Raw genomic sequence first — 20,172 nt, 5'->3', positions numbered from 1 at the left:
ACATGAACACCATCCCGTTATGACTTTGACCAGTACACCATGTCAGCAAACTAATGTGGTACTCCTGCCCAATAACTAGTTGCCATGTCACAAAATATTACACTTAATGCATCATTAATATACAATTCTAGTATAAACCCTTTTTTATTTTTTATTTTTTTAAAAAAATGTGAATTGTCTTTTTTTTTTTTTTCCTTGGTGGGGTCTAGTTGGAGGTAAAGAACAAATCATGGAGAAGAAGCTTGTTAAAGAGGATTACCATCTTTAATTTTAAAATTTAATTTTTTATTTGGTCTCTGTTTAACAATTATTTATCCTATCCTACTATTAGGTGTTGTAGTAAAACTTTTCCTTAGGATCCCATCTTCACCACTGAAAAAATGGAAGTTTAAAAAAAGAAAAAAAAAATTCCATCTTTAGCATTCATGCAAGTTTAATACACATTAAAATAGTAATTATACATCCTTTAGTGAAGAAGACTTATCAAATTACGATGAAAGATAATAAAGAAGAGAACATAAGATAAACTAAAAATAATTTTTTTTTTTAATACATTTTTGGATGACTCCTATACAGAAATAAAAATGTTAGTAAGATGCCCATCCAATTTGTATACATGAATACCACCCTGTTATGACTTTGACCAGTACACCATGTCAGCAAAACTGCCGTGGTTTTCTGCCCAATAACCAGTTGGCATTTCACTAGAATATTACACTTATCGCATCATTAATATACGATTATAATATGAACCCTTTTTTTATTTTTTATTTTTTTATTTTTATTAAACAAAGAGGCCAGTTGGAGTTAAAGAACAAATCATGGAGAAGAAGCTTGTTAAAGAGGATTACCATCTTTAATTTTTTATTTGGTCTTTTTTTTAACAATTATTTATTCTATCCTACTATTTAGTGTTGTTGTAGTAAACTTTTCCTAACCATCCCTTCTTTTCCACCGAAAAGAGAAGTTTAAAAAAAGGAAAAAAAAAATATATATATATATATATACACACACATATATATTCCTTCTTTAACATTTATTAAAGTTTAACATACATTAAAAATACTAATTTTACATCCATTAGTTAATAAATCTATTAAATTAAAATAAAAGATCATAAAAGAACATTAGATAAACAAAAAATATATATATTTTTTAAAATTTAAGACAGTTGACAAGATCTGCGGTATAATGAATTAAATAAATAAATAATCTCACCTAAAAACTGATCTATCTCACAAGTCTCATGAGTTTTTTTTTTTTTTTTTTTTCTAAATATATATATATATCTATTTTTTTTTTGGTTTTTTTTTTTTTTTTTTTTGGTCAAACTGTATTCTATCCCAAAAAATGCTCGACACAAAATTTACCCAAAATAAAAAAAAAATAAGAAAAGAAAAGAAAGAAAGAAAGAAATCCAAGAAAAACGACGTCGTAAGATAGATGACGTTTTCAAAATGTATTGGAATTTTCTATAAAATGTATTAAGGCCACAGCAGGTGAGATAATAAAGTGGGCAACTGAGAAGTGGTAAAATCTTGCTGCTGAGAGAGAGAGAGAGAGAGAGAGAGAGAGAGGGGGAGAAGAAAGAGAAAGACTCTCTGCAAGTCTCTCTGAGATTCTCTCTATATATCATCTATCTATTCTAGGGTTTCTTCAAATTCTTGGAAAATCTTTTCCCACGCTTTCCCGAGAAACAAACTGGAATAGAAGCAAGAAAAAGAAAATAGAAAAACCATTGCAAAATCGGACCAAGGGACAAGGACTTAAAAAGACCAAGCTCCAAACTTGAACAAAGACAGAACCAGAAATCTCTAGACCATTCATTCATTCTTTTTCTTTTTTTCTTTTTTTGTTTTTCTCCATTGCTACAATGCTTGGTATTGGACACTGTTGCTAAAAGGGTCGGCTTCATTTCCTTTGCATTCTTCTGAAAAACCCTAGCTTTTTTGAGATGGAGAGGTCTAGATCTAAGAGGAACTACTACTATGACCAAGATTATGATTCGGAGACAGTAGGTAGGACCAGACCACGGTACAATCACCACTACGGGACCAATAATCATCGCCACCGTGGCAACGGTGGTGGTGGTGGAGGAGGAGGACGACCCTCTAAGCCCCAGCAAGACCCAAATCTTATGGTGACCACCAGTTACCGAATCCTCTGTCACGACATGAAAGCAGGTGGTGTAATCGGCAAGTCCGGTAGCATCATAAAGTCGATTCGCCAGCACACCGGCGCGTGGATCAACGTGCACGAGCTGATCCCCGGCGATGAGGAGCGAATCATTGAGATTTCCGATACCCGGCGGCGAGACCCGGAGGGTCGAATGCCGGCATTCTCGCCGGCACAAGAAGCCCTGTTATTGATCCACCAGAGGATACTTGACAGTGATGCTGCTGGTGGTGGTGGAGGAGGAGAGGAGGAGGAAGAGTACGGTGGTGGGATAAGAGGTGGAGGAGGTGGTGGTGGGAACAGAGTGGCGACTAGGCTTGTTGTTTCGAGAATGCATGTTGGGTGTTTGCTTGGGAAAGGAGGGAAGATAATTGAGCAAATGAGGGTTGAGACAAAGACCCAGATTAGGATTTTGCCTAGAGATCATAACCTGCCTCGCTGTGTTTCAATGTCGGAGGAGATTGTTCAGGTTTTTTGAACTTACAGCTATACACTGAATCTGAATCTTATCTTGCATGTCAAAACAAAATTTTGAACGTTTTGAGTTTGTATCCGATCATCGTTGTAGTATATGTGTTTACCTTTGCTGAACTTTGGGCTATGAACTTGGTTAGATACACCAATGCCAGTAAATATGTCGTGGAAGAGCTAAACCAAGAAATAAACACTGCGAAATACAGACTTAAGCGTATCCATATAATTATTAGCCAGTGAGGCCAAGATAAGACAAACATTGGCTTCTTAATTTGTTGGCTAGTGTCTATTATGTATGACATTGGAAGTAACTCGTCACTGCACAACTGGGATTTAGGATATTTTGGCTTCTGTTTTCTGATGCCTTTTTTAATTAATTGATGTTGGACGTCCAAGATTGAATCTTTACTGGTCGTCAAGCTACACTTACAAGCAAAACGATAATAAAAGTAGCATATCTTCAACTAAGAGAAATATCTGCTGTTTTTGTAAAGGGGGTCAATTTTTCATTGGCACTGCCTTACGTTACTCTCACTGAGAGGCAGCAGTTTGAGAAGTTAATGGATAAGTATATTACAGTCTTATGCTTTTGATTCTTGCGTGTCATGTATAATAAAGTTGTTTGGTTTGTTTGGTTGTGTTGATTTTCCCATCTGTCAGGTTGGAATATTTGTATGCAGTTTGTTCATCAATTTCCTGAGTCTTTGGTCAGTTTACATCTTTAATAAATGTGAATGCATAATACCAATTAAAGTGATATGATGAGTATCATGTTAAATGTGTCATGATTGTTAAATAAAATTTGTTTCAGTTTCATGTTAATTTGTTTGTGGTAAGAGCTATACTAATAATACCAATTAGTGCAAAATGAAGCATGTGGTGTGAAAAGCTCTTTTCAAATGCTTAATGATGTAATCTGCAGGTTGTAGGTGATGTAATTGCTGTAAAGAATGCAATAAATGTGATTTCAGCACGCTTGAGGGAGAGTCAGCATCGTGACCGTAGTCATTTCCATGGGCGTGTACATTCACCAGAACGTTTTTTTCCTCCTGATGATGATTACCTTCCTCAAATGAACAATAATGCACGAAGGTCACCTATGGATAGTGCTGCTTTTGGATCACGAGTACTTACCACCAACATAAGAAGCAACAATTATGCATCACGTTCATCTAGTTTTACAAATGAACCTGGTTCTTCTTCCTTAGGTGAAAGCATGCAGCCATTTTATGGTGAGGACCTTGTGTTCCGAATACTTTGTCCAATTGACAAGGTTGATAGTGTTGTTGGAGAGTCTGATGGAATTATAGATCTCCTTCGAAATGAAATTGGTGTGGATGTAAAGGTTACTGATACTGTGGCTGGTTCAGATGAACAGATAATTATCATATCTTCTGAGGAGGTAATCGACAAATTCTCTATTGCTTTGAACTTGCAGTCTACTATTGATAACTAATTTACTTTTTCAACTTATCCTTCTCTCTTTCTTATTTCTAGGGTCCCGATGATGAGCTGTTTCCTGCTCAAGAAGCTCTATTGCATATCCAAACTCGTATTGTTGATCTTGCCCCAGATAAAGACAACTTTATAACTACTAGATTACTTGTCCCATCTAGTGATATTGGGTGTCTAGAGGGAAGAGATGGATCATTGTCAGAGATGAGGAGGTTAACTGGTGCAAATATACATATTCTGCCAAGAGAAGAACTTCCAACCTTCATATCAGCAAATGATGAAGTTGTACAGGTTTGTCAGTATATCTAATCTTAAAAAATGCAGTTCTATTACATGCCTGGAATAACTTAATACCTCGTGTAGAGTTGAGTTAAGTTTTATCGTTTTAAAGAATCTTGATTTTTGCATTGTGATTCTTCTCGAGTAAGTTATCCATCTTATCCATGCTATACTTCTGGACTGTTACGATTACGTGGTAGAAATGCATGCTTGTCTGATTATGCTTCTGATGGCTTTAATATATTTTCTTCATGAATACCCTTCATTCCCCTGTGCACATGTTGAGTCAGCTGCTGTTACTATGAATTACAGCATCTACATTTTGGTTTACATCTGAACTGTTACAAACCAAAGTTAAAGGGTCCAGAACCATGAGAATAAAGACCTTGTAGGAAGGATGATTTCCATTTTTGGCAATTCTAATTTTCTAAATGTTGACTCCATGTGATTTACAGATAGTAGGGGAGATAAAAGCAGCTCGAGATGCTCTTGTTGAAGTGACATCTAGACTACGAAGTTACATGTATAGGGATTTCTTTCAGAATGATGCAGCACCATCTTCTGTTTCTGTATCGAGTGGAATGGGCAATGCTCTTGGATGGGAGACCTCCTCTCCTAGAAGTGTAACTCCTGGTCGTGATGGTTATACCGGAAGTGATCCTCCTATAGAAACCTATCATAATGCACATACTGTGGCAACAACTCAGGCATCAAAGGTTGCCTCCTCTCTTGAATATAAATGTTTGGTCATCTGCCGTTGTTAGTTTCTCTTTCATGGTTTGCTTATTCTCCATGGGTGTTTTTTTCTTATCCTTGATGATTACTTTTATAAGATTGTTTTCTGCCTACTCTTCTTCCTTTCTTTCAATCTGGGAAAGTTGGGCATCCACCAGCTAAACTTAATTCCTTATCTAGCTCTTAATTGTAATATATATGTTTTCAGTGGACATATATTTCTGTTTATGAGGGCTTTACTCCTTCAAAGTTGTTTTGATTGACTTCCTTCCTAGATAAGACTGCCCTAATAATGATTTCAACTGGTGGTTCATTTTTCTACCTCACATGGGCTGATTTTGTTCTAAGAACTTCTCTGTTTGCAGGACACTGGAGGAACAGGTAGTGAAATAACAAAGCAGAATGAAAATGATCGGCGTGAAGATGTGCCAAGTGCATTGAATAGGTAGTGGTTTCTTTTCATTTATATGGGCTCAATAGCAATTAATACCTATCTCCTTCTTCATGCCGTATTTTTCATTTTCTGTTAGAATCCCTGTGCCACTTGTGACTAGAAGCACACTCGAAGTTGTCATACCGGAGCCTGCAGTTCCAAAGCTTATAACAAAATCAAAAAACAAGCTCGCACAGATCAGTGAGGTCAGTCTTACCAGTTCATTTTGTCATTTACTGCCAACTTTTTTTTTTTTTTTTTTTCCAGTTTTTGTTTTGACCGAGTAGTTTATCCTTTTAACTGTGTTTTCCATTTAAACAGTTATCAGGAGCGAATGTAACCCTGGTGGATGACAGACCAGAGTCCACACAAAAGGTCATTCAGATATCAGGAACTCCTGAGCAGGCAGAGAGAGCTCAGAGCTTGCTCCAAGGCTTCATTTTAAGCAGTAAGTCTCTCTTCAGCCCCTATCTCTCTGGGTTCGACTTGAAACTGTATGTTGAGAAGTCTTTAACACTCCTTATTCCATTCCTCAGCTCAAGAAGATGGCCCGTAGGTTGGTAAGAGCTCCATCCACACTTTCAAAAAGCTGCTGGGCCTAGTGCTGCGTGGGTGCCATTGAATTTTCACCGGTAACGTATGATGATATGATTTTCCATTTCTAAAAAAAAAAAAAAAAAAAAAAATGTATGAACCTAGAGAGAGGTAGAAGAGATTTTATATTTCTTGGTTTTGGGGCACAAGAATAGCTTGTATGAATGTATCCCGCTGTAAATTCATTTATGCATTTCGGTTTCTGTTTTCTGCGATGTTCCAATTTTTCCTTTTTGTGTAACCATGACGCAACCCAGAAAATGAAAAAAACAGGATTTTTTGTTTTACATATTTTTACTTATAGCCCTTCATCATCTTCCTCTTCTTCTGCTTCTTCTTCTTCTTCATCTTCTTTAGTAAGCACTGTTTGGACCTTCCCACATGTATAAAAATGATAAAAAGATTATCTTTTTGAATTTCAAAAAATTATGTTGATTTCACCAATAATATACAAGTTGTTCTGTAATATTTTAAACATTCGGTTTCTCAGCACTTGAATATGTTCTCTTTTAACCCTTTTCTATTCTCTGATCTTGTTTAACTCGGCAGTTTTCAACACTTTAAAAACCTATCAAAATCGTTCGTATCTAGCTTTTGCTTTGTATGTGTGTGTGTATATATATATATATATATATAGAGAGAGAGAGAGAGAGGGAGAGAGAGTTCAATGTACCAATATAATACAATATATTTGATAAATATCTTTGTTAGACAAATCATCTTCGTCTTTAATCGGATAAATTCAAGGTTGGACAATCATTTAAAAGTTAATAAGTATTTATTCTCAAGATTTGTAGCCGTTAGATCAATATATTTAATGCGCAATATAATATTTGTCAAATTTTTTTATCATGTATATATATATACGTATATATACATATAGCGAGAGAAAGAGTGTTTAATGTACTAACATATATTAGGTAAATCATCTTAGCCTTTAATTGGATAAATTCAAAAGTAGACAATCATTTAAAAGTTCTGAATATTTATTTTCATAATTTATATACTATTTGATTTATATATTCAATGAATAATATGATATTTGTCAAAAAAATTTATTAACTATTTTACTATATACAACATGCTCCTATATGTCTGTATACATATATATATATATATATATATACACACACACTATAATAGCAAAAGCTAGATATAAAAAAATTCAAAACCAAATTCATATGCACTTCTATATTATTATTCGAATAAAAGAATATTTAAACGTTTAGCCTTTATTTTCTCATTGATAAATATGATAAATATTTCAGTGTAAAAAGAAAAAATAAAAAATAAAGATGACGAAGTGCTACGTAACCATGTCAAGGAAAATACTGATTTGAAACATCATATTTATTAGTTATTCATAAATTTTAAGCATTTGAATATTCTATTTGACTAGAAACCCAAAAGAATGTAAATGATTTTCTTTTTCCTGAAATTATTAAATTATTATTAATATTTTTGAGAGAGCACATTAGTTATATTCTAAATTAATTTTGTATGTACTGGCCATTGTTGTCGATATGGATCATGGTACTTTGTTGTAATACGAATTCATTTTAGGGGTGTTTCAGACAATTCAAAACAAAAACCCCTCCATCTTCGTTCACTCTCTCGCCCTACTGTAATTTCAGTTCCTACCCCAAAAACCCTAAAGTCTCCGCCAATTGCCCCCGGCTGATCTGCCGGCGTAGCTGGTACCTGTTTTCTTCTTCCGCTTCCACTTCGGTTTCAATTTTGGATTTACATACAGAATTCAAAACGTTCTGTGCTTAAAGTTTGAATTTTTTTTTTTTTTGGGATTTAGGCAGAAGGTTTGGATTGGATGGCTTATATTCAATATGGTAGAAATGCCATCAGGCAAATTATCAAAGAAACGAATGTGCATAGCTCTGATCGAATGATGCAACCACTTTTGTATGTTAGCCAAGGAATCAGACACAGGAAATTGGAAGTTATCCTAACAAGAGTGAGTTCATAATTCTGAAGAGCCTGCCCTTTCATTTGTTCTTTGAAAAATATATGTATTTTGTATTTTGTATAAGTGATTGATTCGTTTTTACTATATACCCAGAACATCGAAAAGCTTGGGAAAGCTGGTGAGACAGTGAAGGTTGCTCCTGGGCATTTTCGCAATCACCTTATGCCCAAGTTGCTGGCTGTTCCTAATATTGACAAGTATGCGTATCTCATCAGGGAGCAGCACAAGGTTTATTTTTCACACGTCATTAGTTTATCATTAATTCTAATTTGCAAATGGAATCATAAAAACAGAGTGTCTAAGCTAACTTTGATACGTGTGTAAAGGATCAATTTTTATTTTTTATTTTTTATTTTTGTGGGATTTTTTTCCCCCAGGAATTGTGTGCCTCTGTTATATCTGCGCTTTAAGTTATATTGATAAAGTGCTTATTGCATACATGGCTTAGATTTATCCACCTGAGAAAGAAAAGGAGGAGGTTAAGGTGGTTGCAGTGTCTGAGGAAGATAAGATTAAAGAGTATGAAAAGGCCGCCAAACGTCTTGATAAAGCTCGTTTGGTTTGTACCTTCTCTCTATTGCTTTTAACTATTGTTCAAATTATTCATCCACATTTGGTATAACGTTTTATCGATATCCTTCTTTCTTCCATGGCCAGTATGTATTGGGATGGAATATGTATGTGATTTATGTTCAAATGCATGTATCTTTCTTATATCATATATATATATATATATATATTTTTTTTTTTTTGGTTGTAACATTTCATATATATGAAGGTCAGTCCGTGAAGATTCTGGGAGGGGTCAAAATATAAAATTTTATAAGAAACATTGATCTGAAGCTGTCTTTTGGAATGCTGCTCATGTTTATGCTTCAAAATTATAAATATGTTGCTTTTTGATTTTAATATGGGTGTATCTTTTTCACTTTTTATAGGTAGTACGGAGATTGATCAATATTGAGAAGTTCCGTTCACGCTCAACAAAGGATGAGCCTATAGAAGTGCGTGAACCTGTAACCAAAGATGATATTGTGGCTGAGGTATGGGTTTGTTATACATGTTTGATAACTCTTTTTTGTGGAGATAACACCTCGGTGGCTTTACCTCTTGTTCTATTCCAAAATCCTCTTGACCTTTCAGTAGTGTTTATAAGACTAGAGGAAAAGCTTTGTAGACTAGAGGCAATGTGATTTTAGCTCTTGAAAGACTTCTGATCATAACCAATACCCATATATTGGGAAATTAATGCGTTTATGGAGATTTCGAGTGTTTTAAAAGTTTCTCTTAAATTTGTTTTCGATATGGCTGTTAGTCATGTGTTAGTATGTAAATAAGAAATGACGGTGTTAATATTTTGTTCTTCATACTCGGAACCTGGAACAGATACATACATGTTTTGAAACGATACAATATGTGTTATTGCAGGTGGCTAGGCAACTTTGCGTGCAACTCGCTCCTGAAAACCTTCAATTATCATCGCCTTTGTCAACTGTGGGAGAGTATGAGGTGCCATTGCGCTTTCCAAAGTCCATCCCTTTGCCTGCTGGCAAAGTTCATTGGACACTTAGTGTTAAACTCCGGACGAAATAAAATGTTACCCTAAACAGTTTGATGGAGACTATTTAGTGGATGATAGTTTAGTTTTGGCTTTTGCACTTTTTGTCAATTCCATTGGCAACCAAATTGATGTACTTTTTTATTTTCCTAACATCTCATAAGTAACCCCTTTGTTTTGGGTTATTGTTTCATTGGCTGAACTAAATTTTGTCTCATCTTGACCATTAATTTTGTTCTTCTGTTCTAAAAATAATGTAATAATTAAAAAAAAAATTGGTAGTTCCAAAATTCTTATTCAATAAATTGAACTATGAAATTTTTCACGAATGCATTGTTAAGCATCCTTAATTCCAATAAACTCAAGAAAGAATTGAGAATGCTGTTGGATATGACTCTTAAAAGGTAGATGTTATTGTTAGCTGACGAAAGAAGAGAGAGAGAGAACCAAATTAAAATTGTACCAAATATTTTCCCTGACTTGATTCATCTTAAATATAAAAAAGTTATGCTAATTTTTCATCAATGATTGATGGTGATTGGTGACCCCGTGGATACAGTTTCCATCAGTTTCATTTTGTTGACATTGGATCTTTCCTTTAATTATAAAAATTATGTCAGATTTATGGAATTAACAACATTATGAAAGTAAAATTTCAACTTGTTCACCTTTCTTTATTACACGATGCGGATGTATACAGTTGTTTTGATGATGTATTTAGCTGTTCCAGTTACGAGTTGGGTCCGGAAAGCTTTGTATGGCCCAAATAATTTGATGTAATATATACCCAATAGATAGTGGACTCACCGCGTCCGAGTCAACACAACCGCTTCAGCGCACCCATTATCTTCTTTCCTTCTCCTGTTTCGCTGCTCTGCAACTCCTGCAATGGTGGCAGCTTCCCTTCTTCTACCTTCTACCTCTTTCAAAAGCTACAGGTATTTTTCTCGCTCTACTTTTCTCTTTCATATCTTCCTTTTGGATTTTTTCCTTCTTTTGTGTGGTCTTTCTTTTACATGGGTTTTTCTGAATCCACCATTTTTATATTTTCGTTTTCCTTTTCCACTTAGATACAATATTGAAATTACAACATTCATTTACATGGTTTTATTACACGAGCAGGGTTAATTATTTCTTCTTAAGAAAGCTGAAAGAAAGGAAGAAACTTGGCAAACAATTAACCAATTTTTTTTTTTTTTAATGTTCTTTTTTTTTTCTGAATTCGGATTTAATAGCAAAATCTAAAGGTTTTAATCTCCAAACTTAGATATCCAGTAGTCTATATTGTTGTTTTTAAGTGTTCTCTAACCTCTAATGTAAACCATTTAGGATGAAGAAAGTGTGTCAAGACGTTAAGTCATGCCATTGGCAGAAAGGCTTCGCCTTTTTCTCTGTTTCTAATCAGAAACATAGCTGCTGCAACAACTTCAAGCTCTATAGGATACCTGTTCGATCCTTTGCAAGTCATTATGGTTTGCGAACTTTTGCTTCAGTTGGATCATTGCAAGCAAATGTGGTGGGCCAAGGAAATCGTGTTTCATCTCCAACCAACTTCCAAAGGTGTGATTAACTCTGGTAATTCTAAGTTTTTTCTTTGTTGTCCTGTTTCATTCTTTTAGAATGTCCAAAATTCGACATTTTAATTATTTCAAGGCTGCTTTTAGGAGCTAAATCCTTGGGGAAAACAAAATCCTTTAAAAGGCAGGTTTTATAATAAGTTATTGCTGCATATTTGTATTAGCAGGTCTGAAGCATCTTTTGAGGCCACAAGTAAATCTGTGGATGATATGAAGAATTTTGAGAGACAGTTGGAGGAGTTATTTGACGAAGTCAAAAGGATGATTATGATGGGTAATAAGAATGATGCCATAGACCTGCTTCAAGCTAATTATGAAGCTGTGAAAGAAAGAATAAATGCTGGAGCCAGAGGCATGGAAGAAGCTGCTGTACTTGATATCATAGCCCTGGGATATGTGGCAGTGGGAGACTTGAAAGTTGTTGGTAAACTTCTGGATATGGTAAATTCTTTTTTCTTTTACATTGTATTATCACTGATTTTCTTTGTTTGAGACTTAGATGAAGATTGGTTGCAAGTGAGAAGTCCTATTTAAATTAGTTTTCTTTTGGCAATTAATTTCTTCATAGATGAACTTCATATCCTTATGAAAACCTCATGCATTGTTTTTACCTCTTTTCTTTTCCATTTTTTTAATCGTTTTACCCCTGCAAGCTGTTATTTTTCTTCATTCTATTGGTGAATTTCATGACATGTCCAGTTGAATGAGGTTGTTGACAGTCTGAAGGATGATGAACCTCTTCTTGATCCAGTGCTTGTCCATATGGGCAGTATGTATTTGACTTTGGGGAAGTTTGAGAAATCAGTATTCATGTATCAGAGGGCCATTACTATTATGGAGAGCAAATTCGGTAAGTTTGTCTGTGGGAATCTTAAACTATTATAGTCGTTCATTTGATATCATTGTTCACTTGTCATTTTTTATCTATTTTTCCAGGCAAAATGAGTGTATATCTTGTGACACCAATTTTAGGCATGGCAAAAGTACTTGGTTCTCTTGGAAGAGCTACAAAAGCAGTAGAATTCTACCATCGTTCAATTACGATTCTGGAATCATGCAGAAGTACTGAAAATGAGGATTTAATTGTACCATTATTTGGTCTTGGCAATCTTTTGCTAAAAGAAGGGAAACCTATGGAGGCAGAATCTCCTTTTCTAAGGTAAAACTTCGGTTTCCTCCTCTTCATAGGAAGGTTTACTTTGTGTCCTTTTGGACTGATTAAAGTTCCTATGAGTTTAGCTTGATTATTTTTATCTTTTGTACCTCTTTATAGGATCTTGAACATATATACAAAGCTATATGGAGATCATGACGGAAGAGTTGGAATGGTTATGTGTTCACTTGCTCATGTGAAATGTGCAATGGGTAACTTCTTACTTAAGAAAGTTCTTGTCCTATGATTCTCAATAGCTCCAAACTTTTGAGTTTTTAACTAGTGGATATGGTTGACACACAGGAAATGCAAATGAAGCTATTCATTTGTATAGAAAGGCTCTTCAGGTCATCAAGGATTCAAATTATGTGGCTCTGGATGACAGCACAATGGAGAAGATGAGGATAGATTTGGCTGAATTGCTTCATGTTGTTGGAAGGTTATGCTGATTTTAATGGGCTAGGCAATATAAATGCAAATTTTAATCTTTTTATACATCTTTGCTTATTTTATTTTTTTCATTTTTCAATGTTATTTCATTGCATCCAGAGGAAAAGAAGGTCGGGAGATTCTTGAGGAATGCTTGTTAATATCTGAGAAGAGTAGAGGGAAAGAGAACCCAAGCTCAGTGACACATCTAGTTAATCTTGCTACTTCCTATTCACGCTCAAAGAATTATGCACAGGCTGAGCACTTGCTTCGGACAAGTTTGGAGATCATGAAAAAAACAGTGGGGCCTGATGATCAATCCATCACATTCCCAATGTTGCATCTTGCGGTTAATCTCTACCATTTAAGGCGGGATGAAGAAGCTGAAGAGCTTGCCCTGAAGGCATTACACATCCGTGAAAAAGCATTTGGAAAAGATTCTCTTCCAGTGGGTAAGAAGTTGTTATTTTCTTATTGATCCTATGATTTGTAGCATGGATGGTTTTTTCATATTTGGGTGTGACAAAAACCTTTGACCTTGTACAACTCAAATTTTCCATCTTTTTGTCTTTTTCGCTTGGTCTCCATCTGATGTTCCGTAATATTGATTGCAGCGGAGGCTCTAGATTGTTTGGTTTCAATCCAAACTAGATTAGAGAAGGATGATGAAGTGTTATTGGAGCAGCTCAAGAGGATTTTGAGTATTCAAGAGAAAGAGTTCGGCATTGAGAGTGATGAGGTTTTGATAACCCTGAAAAAAGTTGCATTTTACTTGGACAAGCTAGGAAGAAGAAACGAGAAGTTCAGTGTGCAGAAAAGATTGTCTAACCTCAAAATGAAATTCAAGCAACAGATTAAACCTTAAATTATATGTCTCTTCATTATTTGGCCTCCTGAATCTTTTCCTTGAGGCACCGGTGAACATGGGGTTTGTACCGACTGCGAGTATTGCATCAGCAAAGACTCAGCAAAACAGCATTTGCTTGGATAATGCAAAATTCTCTACTCAAATGCTGGAGGGTACTTAGGAAACTGCAAACTTGCTCAACAGCAACAGCATCAGCACTCATCCATTTTTTAAGAATGACGTTGAAAATGGGATTGGCGATGCGGTGGGTCAATAAAACAAACATTACAAGTACAAGAAAACTTCTATGAGATATATATACTACAAATACACACATACATATATGAATGTGTATGTATATGGGGCTTTGGCTAGAGCATGGGTTTTTGGTAGAGTGCCATTTGTCAGGTTGCAAGGGAGTTTCTTTGCATGATGATTTGTATGTATAATTATGATGCGACATGTTTGGGATATTTTTTACCCAAAAATGCTTCTTTATAAGCAGCATCACATGCAATAGTCCAACATCATCATTTAGGTCGGTTTTTCTCACCCTTTTTTGGAGTCTTCTTGACGTCCAAGTAATCCTTACTCAACCTTTTTAGTTTTTTTCCTCTTGTTTTATGTTACCTAAGCATTTTCCTTATTTATTATGATGTATAATATAAAGCAAGTGTTCCTTTTTTTAAAAAAAAAAAAAAAAAAAAAAAAAAAAAACTGGGTGATTTATAACCAGATGGAATAGGAAATTGACATGTCTTTTTCACTCCAGCTGTTTTTCTGGAGAAGAACAATTATTCAGAATATGGAAAAGGCCAAAAAAAAAAAAAAAAAAACACGAATGAAATATTTTTAGTTTGTTAAATATACATATAAAAGTATGCAAGTATTTATTTATTCTAAATCTACATGTAAACGACACACCGTGTCAGTTCCTATTTTCGTATATGGTAAGGAACACGACTCGTCGTGTTAAATTCAACGAAGGACGTGACTGGTAGTTGGAAAACGATGCTGATACGGGGATATTTCTTTCTATTTTCGTTTGGTTTCTTAAATGAGAAAGTGAAAAAAATTAATAAAAATTAAAAATTAAAACACCTTCAACAATAAGTGCAATATATAACTTAAATTCAAAAATCCCATCAACGAGAAAAAAACATTTTCATTTTCAATTCCCACCAAAAGATTAAAAAAAGCAAAAGTACAAGCTCTCTTAAGCGCCACGTACAAGTCATAAGGAGCAATGAAATGAATAATAGAGAAAGTAGTTATTTCAGCGTTTTCCGGAAAGACAAGTTTTATCGTATGAGAACAAACGGATATTACTGAAAAGCGTGAAAGTAGCAATAACAGTGATATTATGTAAGGGCCAAGGAACGAGGAGGTCGGGTCGCCCAGACCATTATCTCTGTCTCTCCCTCTCTTCGGATCTCAAATTTTCCAAATGTTTTCTCCGCAAATTCCATCATACCCATCTCACTAAAAAGGTATTTTCTTTTTTCTGTTTTTTCATCATCCTAAATATTTATATATGTGTATAAATATTTGTATATGTATTTAAGTTCTGGATCTTTTGGGGTTCATTTCTTTGGATCTTTTACGTTATGATATCTTAATGTTTTAATCTTCTATGTGGACTTGATGTTTTATGTTTTGTTTGTTAAATTTTGGTTTTTTATTGGAGATTGTGTATAATTTTTTTATTTTATAATATCACCGCTTGGAAAGTTACTGAAACTGCTTTTGGGATTTTCTTGTTTCTTTTTGTTTTCTCAATTTTTAGAAGATAATTTGTCGAGGGTCTTGTTTAATTTCTATCTTAAAGTTTAGTTTTTTGAATAGGATTCTTATAGATCTCAAAGAGAACTTGAGGCCATCCGTTATCTGAATTTTAAACCCGAGATTTTTTTTGTAAGAATGATTTGGGTTTCTGGGCCTGAGATTTGTTTCTGATTCGGATTTAAGGATTTAAGTTTGCTCCATGTTTTCATTGAAATGTTGTGTGAACGATTTATCACTTTACCAGCCTTGATGCAAGCTTATTGCTCATCAGAATATTGTTTGTATTGCTATAGATGGAATATCAAGGTCGCTCATGAGTTATGATTGCAACTTTTTCATTGTTACTTCAATTTAAGGCACATCTGGGAATTACTTTACTGTTGGGCACATGTTCTGGAATCTGAAAATTCGATTCCCAAAAATGATATGGATCACGTTTGCACGTGTATGATTGTCTCAATTTATTGCTTTTCTGGAGTAATACGTTGCTATAGTGATTCTAATAATCTAATGCGCTTTTTTTTTTTTTTTTTTTTTTTTTTTTTTAATTTTAAATCTTTCTATGCCTTTTGCTACTTTTGTGCGTTTAACTGAAAATATTCCCCACTCTCATATTCTCTGATTTGAGTCTTCAATTTGTGGTGGGTATGTATGTATTCATGCTTCTACTTTGTTGGGAGCATGCCTTGCTGAGTCTCATTATGGTTGCTTCTATGTTTGTTATGCATGAAGATAAATGTTCTTTTTGTATTTGTCCACTGTTAATATATTCTTACTTTTTTCATTGCAAAATTGATCTTAGATCAATAAAGATTATGGCATCAGCAGAAGCAAAACCTGCATGGCAGCGTAGTGCTGCTAATCACTTTTCTTGCAGCACATCCTCATCATCTTCCTCAAGATTAGAGTCTGATAATACACCTGATAATGATGTGAAAGGGCCACACGACAAATGTGCAGGTTTCCTGCCATTTAACCCGAATTATGATGTACTAAGTGATAGAAAATGGTGGTTAAACCTACAACCTAACCCTGGGCAGTATAAGGATATCATGAGTGAGCAGCTAAGTACCTTGGAGGCTGAAGTACTTGAAGTTTTAAGTTATGAATTTATTAGTAAAACTGCAAATAGCTGTGAGGATCAAAGCAAGGAGGAATTCAGTGCTAAAGCTGGTAATTCTTTTGAGGAGTCGCTCTGGGATGTCATTGCCACTTCTATGAAAAATGACCAGGATACCGTTCTGCAAGAACTCAAAGCTGAAACTCATAATGATCCACAAAAAAATTCAACAAAAAAGGATGCAACTGATTTCTGGTACTCAGCTGACCATTACATGAACATGGATTCTTTGAACTGCTTGGCTTCTCAACAACCCAGAAAGCTGTCTTCTGATATGGGATCTCAATGGCTTGGAACTGAGAAGACTGAACCATGGTGGAGGACTGCTGGAAAAGATGATTTGGCTTCCTTGGTAGCTCAGAAGTCACTTGAGCATATTGAGAACTGTGATCTTCCACGACCACAGGGTAAGAATTATAGGAATAGCACATTTGCTGGTCCTGAGAGTGTTGATCAAGATGAGATTTTGGCATCATCTTTAGACAGAATGGCTCAGACCCAGTTTTCTAACCATGACTTTTGCACTCAGAGAAGCCACTTTTCAAGTTCCCCAGCTCATGACTCAGGCCTGCCTTTCAGGTATGGCTATAGGATTTTTTTCACTTTAGTTGTTCCGTTTCATGTTTTCCATGCATTCATCTTATTACTTCTAAATAGAAATAGTAACATTAGAAAACTTTATGACGTAAAATTTTACAAAGATCAGTGATGTAAAATGGCTGTCTTTCTTATAATATGAACCAGCTATGCCATTAGAGGTCATCAAAGAATTTGTGTTATGTTATTCTTGAAGAGGATTGATGTTTCATTCTGTCTTTCAATTTTACTCAATACGAGAAAGTATTGATCTGTGGATTGGTCAAGATTGCTGTGGAACCACCATCCTGTTTGTGGAGTGCTTAATTGCTTTCAATATTGATAATGTGGTCCTCCTTGCAAATTATTCCACAATAGAGAAGTTTGGTCTTCATATTGTCAAGTACTCAAAGCTAGTTATGTTAGTTGACTTGAGATACAAAATTCAGTTTGCTTCCTAGCCCCCATCACACCTCTATCTTTTATTTTTTATTTTTTTTCCTCTGTGGGAAGGGACTTTACTGCTTCTCTATTTCTTCATGATACTTTGCAAATTCCAAATTACATCATTTCTGAAATCTTTGTACAGGCTGATCCAAAATTCTATTCATGCAAGTTAATTTTCTTGACGAATTTATATTGTGTATCTTCCACCAGCAGCAGCTCAAATGGTTATAGCACAACAAGAACTGATGAGGCAGGTACCCAAAATATTTTTGATGATGATCAAACCAAGGCTCAGCTGATGGAGGCCCTTTGTCATTCTCAAACAAGAGCAAGAGAAGCTGAGAAAGCGGCAAAGCAAGCCTATACTGAGAAGGAGCACATTATCACACTCTTTTTCAGACAGGCATCACAATTGTTTGCTTACAAGCAGTGGCTCCGGTTGTTGCAGTTAGAGAACCTGTGCCTCCAGCTTAAGAACAAAAATGAACTCTTCCCATCTGTCTTACCTTGGGTACCTTCCAAAGGTAGGCAGATGAAAAAGGGTCAGCACAGGTCTGGAAAAAGGAAGCATGGCAAACCAGGACATGAGCTCCGCAAGTCTGTTGTTGCTTTCGCATTGGGGCTGGGTCTTGCCGGTGCTGGTTTGCTCCTTGGGTGGACAATGGGGTGGTTGTTTCCATCTGGATAAGCCAGTCTGACCTTGTGGTTGCTTCCTGTTTCCTGTTTCATGGTTTTTTTTTTTTTTTTTTTTTTTTCTCTTGGTTGATGTTTATTTCGGAAGGCAGGTTGCAAGGTTTGGTAACTGTTTCTTGTGTAAGTATTATTATCTTCATATGCATCTACCTGTCAATATCTTCTAATTATGTAAATATAAGAGGATATATTTTCTGTGCAAGATATATAGTTAGATGTAAATTACATATGTTTTAGTAAAATAGTATTTGACTTTTTCTTCTTGTATTTTATTTGGGTGGTGTGCCCTTTTTGACTGTTTCTGTTCTAGAAGGACTTGCTAATTGAAGTGTTGAATAGGATTGTGGTTGTTTTTTACTACCAGGTTAATTCCAAAGTAAGATATTATCTACATAATCTGATTGGTACATTGAATTTTAGCAACAAACATAGGCCCAACTCAATTCTAGTTGAAAGTTATCTATATGCATCAATCCCCACAATTTGATGCACCCAAAAGTCAAAATATCTTCTTGTCTTTCACTGAAGTTTGCTTTTAATGGAGTTCCTTCGTGCATAAACTTTCCCTATCTCAAAACGCTCCAATTTGATTCACAAACAAACCAAATTAAAAAATAAAAATAATTAAAAAAAAAAAAACATATTGCAAAAGCAAGCATAATAATACTGCCATTTTCCTCCTCCCTAGTGGAAGATTTGTTTATCATATTTTTTTTTTGTTGGTTTTTATTTTATTATTTAATAAGATTTGGTGGGCAAATAATAATATATAAACCAACAAAATCTTTGGTAAGAAATTCAAAATAATAATAATAATAATAATAATTGTAAAGTGTAGAATAGTTGAGAGAGAGAGAGTTGTGGATTGGACCGGAAGTGGAGATTGTCCCCACCCACCACCAATCACCCAAAGTCGTCAATAGCTTCCCACATGGTATTCAACAACTTCTTATCTGTCCATCTAGCATCCTTCTTAGGAGATGATAAAGTATAAGTCATGAGAATTATATTATCAATTTTAAAGAAAATATAAGAGAAAGTTGTTGTAATTTTTAAGAATTCATATAAAATTTGATTTAATTACTCTTAAGTTTAAATATTTTTAATATTAATCTAACATTATAAAAATAAAACTAATTAGTTTTCAAAAATTTAACTCCTAATAAATTTTAATCACAAAAAAGCCTAAAGGAAAAGTTCAAAAACTAAAAACCAATAAATACCCAAAAAAAAAAATATAATAAAAACCAAAAATCAATAAAAATAAATATAATAGTTATTATACCTGTCATACTAGGTATATTTTATTTGTATATTTTATTCTCTCTTCTAAATTTTTATTGAAAATTTAAATTTCCTATTATGACTTAAACGGTGAAAGATCTTTAATCAGGGGTTGCACTAGTGTCTTAAGGCCTCTTGACAATGTTTCTCTCTTAATTTGCAAACCCACACCATAAGTTCTTCGATGGTTAAAAGGGGGACGATTTTTATGGTTGATTTTTTGGATCGACAATGGGATAACCTTTTTGTAAGTAACCCATCAATGCTTCTTTTTTACAAATCGAACACATAAAGTCATACTCTAACCTTTTTTTTTTATTTTTTATTTTTTTAAAAAGCAAGTTTGATCGAGTAAGATATAAAACGATGGTGATGAAGAGATATTAGAGGGAGAGCAAAGAGATAGTAAAAAGAAAGCAAACAAGAAAATAAAAGTACCAAAAATTTTGTACAAATTGGATACATTGAAAATCTTTCAAGAAGATTTTGAAAATGAAGAGATTTGTAAATCTCTGTTAACTTCATCGTGGAAGAAGTTTGGAGGGACAATGGCGTAGCCACGTTTTGGCTTGGGGCC

General features: G+C 34.6%; 5 protein-coding genes across 10 annotated transcripts in view; all 5 read left to right on the top strand.

Annotated features, from left to right (window-relative positions):
* The window catches only part of LOC107421825 (serrate RNA effector molecule), a 68,013-nt gene that overhangs the window by 9,716 nt on the left and 38,125 nt on the right, over positions 1-20,172 (top strand). The window lies entirely within an intron of this gene.
* LOC107403452 (RNA-binding KH domain-containing protein RCF3) lies at positions 1,498-6,436 on the top strand. The gene is made up of 8 exons (XM_016010338.4): positions 1,498-2,644; positions 3,572-4,051; positions 4,147-4,395; positions 4,839-5,099; positions 5,484-5,563; positions 5,649-5,757; positions 5,873-5,999; positions 6,088-6,436. Exons 1-8 carry the CDS (start codon positions 1,955-1,957, stop codon positions 6,105-6,107), a joined length of 2,016 nt encoding a protein of 671 aa, XP_015865824.1. The 5' UTR covers positions 1,498-1,954; the 3' UTR covers positions 6,108-6,436.
* LOC107403445 (uncharacterized) lies at positions 7,634-9,877 on the top strand. 3 transcript variants are annotated; one of them, XM_016010334.4, is made up of 6 exons: positions 7,643-7,842; positions 7,957-8,114; positions 8,220-8,354; positions 8,575-8,685; positions 9,065-9,169; positions 9,555-9,877. In XM_016010334.4, exons 2-6 carry the CDS (start codon positions 7,971-7,973, stop codon positions 9,717-9,719), a joined length of 660 nt encoding a protein of 219 aa, XP_015865820.2. In that variant the 5' UTR covers positions 7,643-7,842; positions 7,957-7,970; the 3' UTR covers positions 9,720-9,877. The 3 variants fall into 3 exon arrangements, with proteins under 3 accessions (XP_048325723.1, XP_015865820.2, XP_015865819.2); XM_016010333.4 differs by having other exon boundaries at positions 7,647-7,842; positions 7,953-8,114; XM_048469766.2 differs by lacking the exon at positions 8,575-8,685 and having other exon boundaries at positions 7,634-7,842; positions 7,953-8,114.
* Positions 10,465-14,299, top strand: LOC107403435 (uncharacterized). 3 transcript variants are annotated; one of them, XM_016010322.4, is made up of 9 exons: positions 10,465-10,622; positions 11,014-11,244; positions 11,429-11,702; positions 11,961-12,111; positions 12,198-12,420; positions 12,535-12,626; positions 12,718-12,853; positions 12,964-13,295; positions 13,458-14,299. In XM_016010322.4, exons 1-9 carry the CDS (start codon positions 10,573-10,575, stop codon positions 13,706-13,708), a joined length of 1,740 nt encoding a protein of 579 aa, XP_015865808.1. In that variant the 5' UTR covers positions 10,465-10,572; the 3' UTR covers positions 13,709-14,299. The 3 variants fall into 3 exon arrangements, with proteins under 3 accessions (XP_015865808.1, XP_060675536.1, XP_024924010.1); XM_060819553.1 differs by having other exon boundaries at positions 11,426-11,702; XM_025068242.3 differs by lacking the exon at positions 10,465-10,622 and having other exon boundaries at positions 11,121-11,259.
* On the top strand, positions 14,867-18,583 carry LOC107421810 (uncharacterized). Of its 2 annotated transcripts, none has more exons than XM_048469780.2 (3): positions 14,867-15,180; positions 16,278-17,174; positions 17,829-18,583. In XM_048469780.2, exons 2-3 carry the CDS (start codon positions 16,291-16,293, stop codon positions 18,304-18,306), a joined length of 1,362 nt encoding a protein of 453 aa, XP_048325737.2. In that variant the 5' UTR covers positions 14,867-15,180; positions 16,278-16,290; the 3' UTR covers positions 18,307-18,583. The 2 variants fall into 2 exon arrangements, with proteins under 2 accessions (XP_048325737.2, XP_048325738.2); XM_048469781.2 differs by having other exon boundaries at positions 14,868-15,180; positions 17,832-18,583.

The sequence above is a fragment of the Ziziphus jujuba genome, chromosome 8 (genome assembly GCF_031755915.1).
Source record: "Ziziphus jujuba cultivar Dongzao chromosome 8, ASM3175591v1".
NCBI lineage: Eukaryota > Viridiplantae > Streptophyta > Magnoliopsida > Rosales > Rhamnaceae > Ziziphus > Ziziphus jujuba.
Note: the sequence above shows the minus strand (reverse complement) of the source record. Positions and strands in the feature narration are given on the sequence as shown.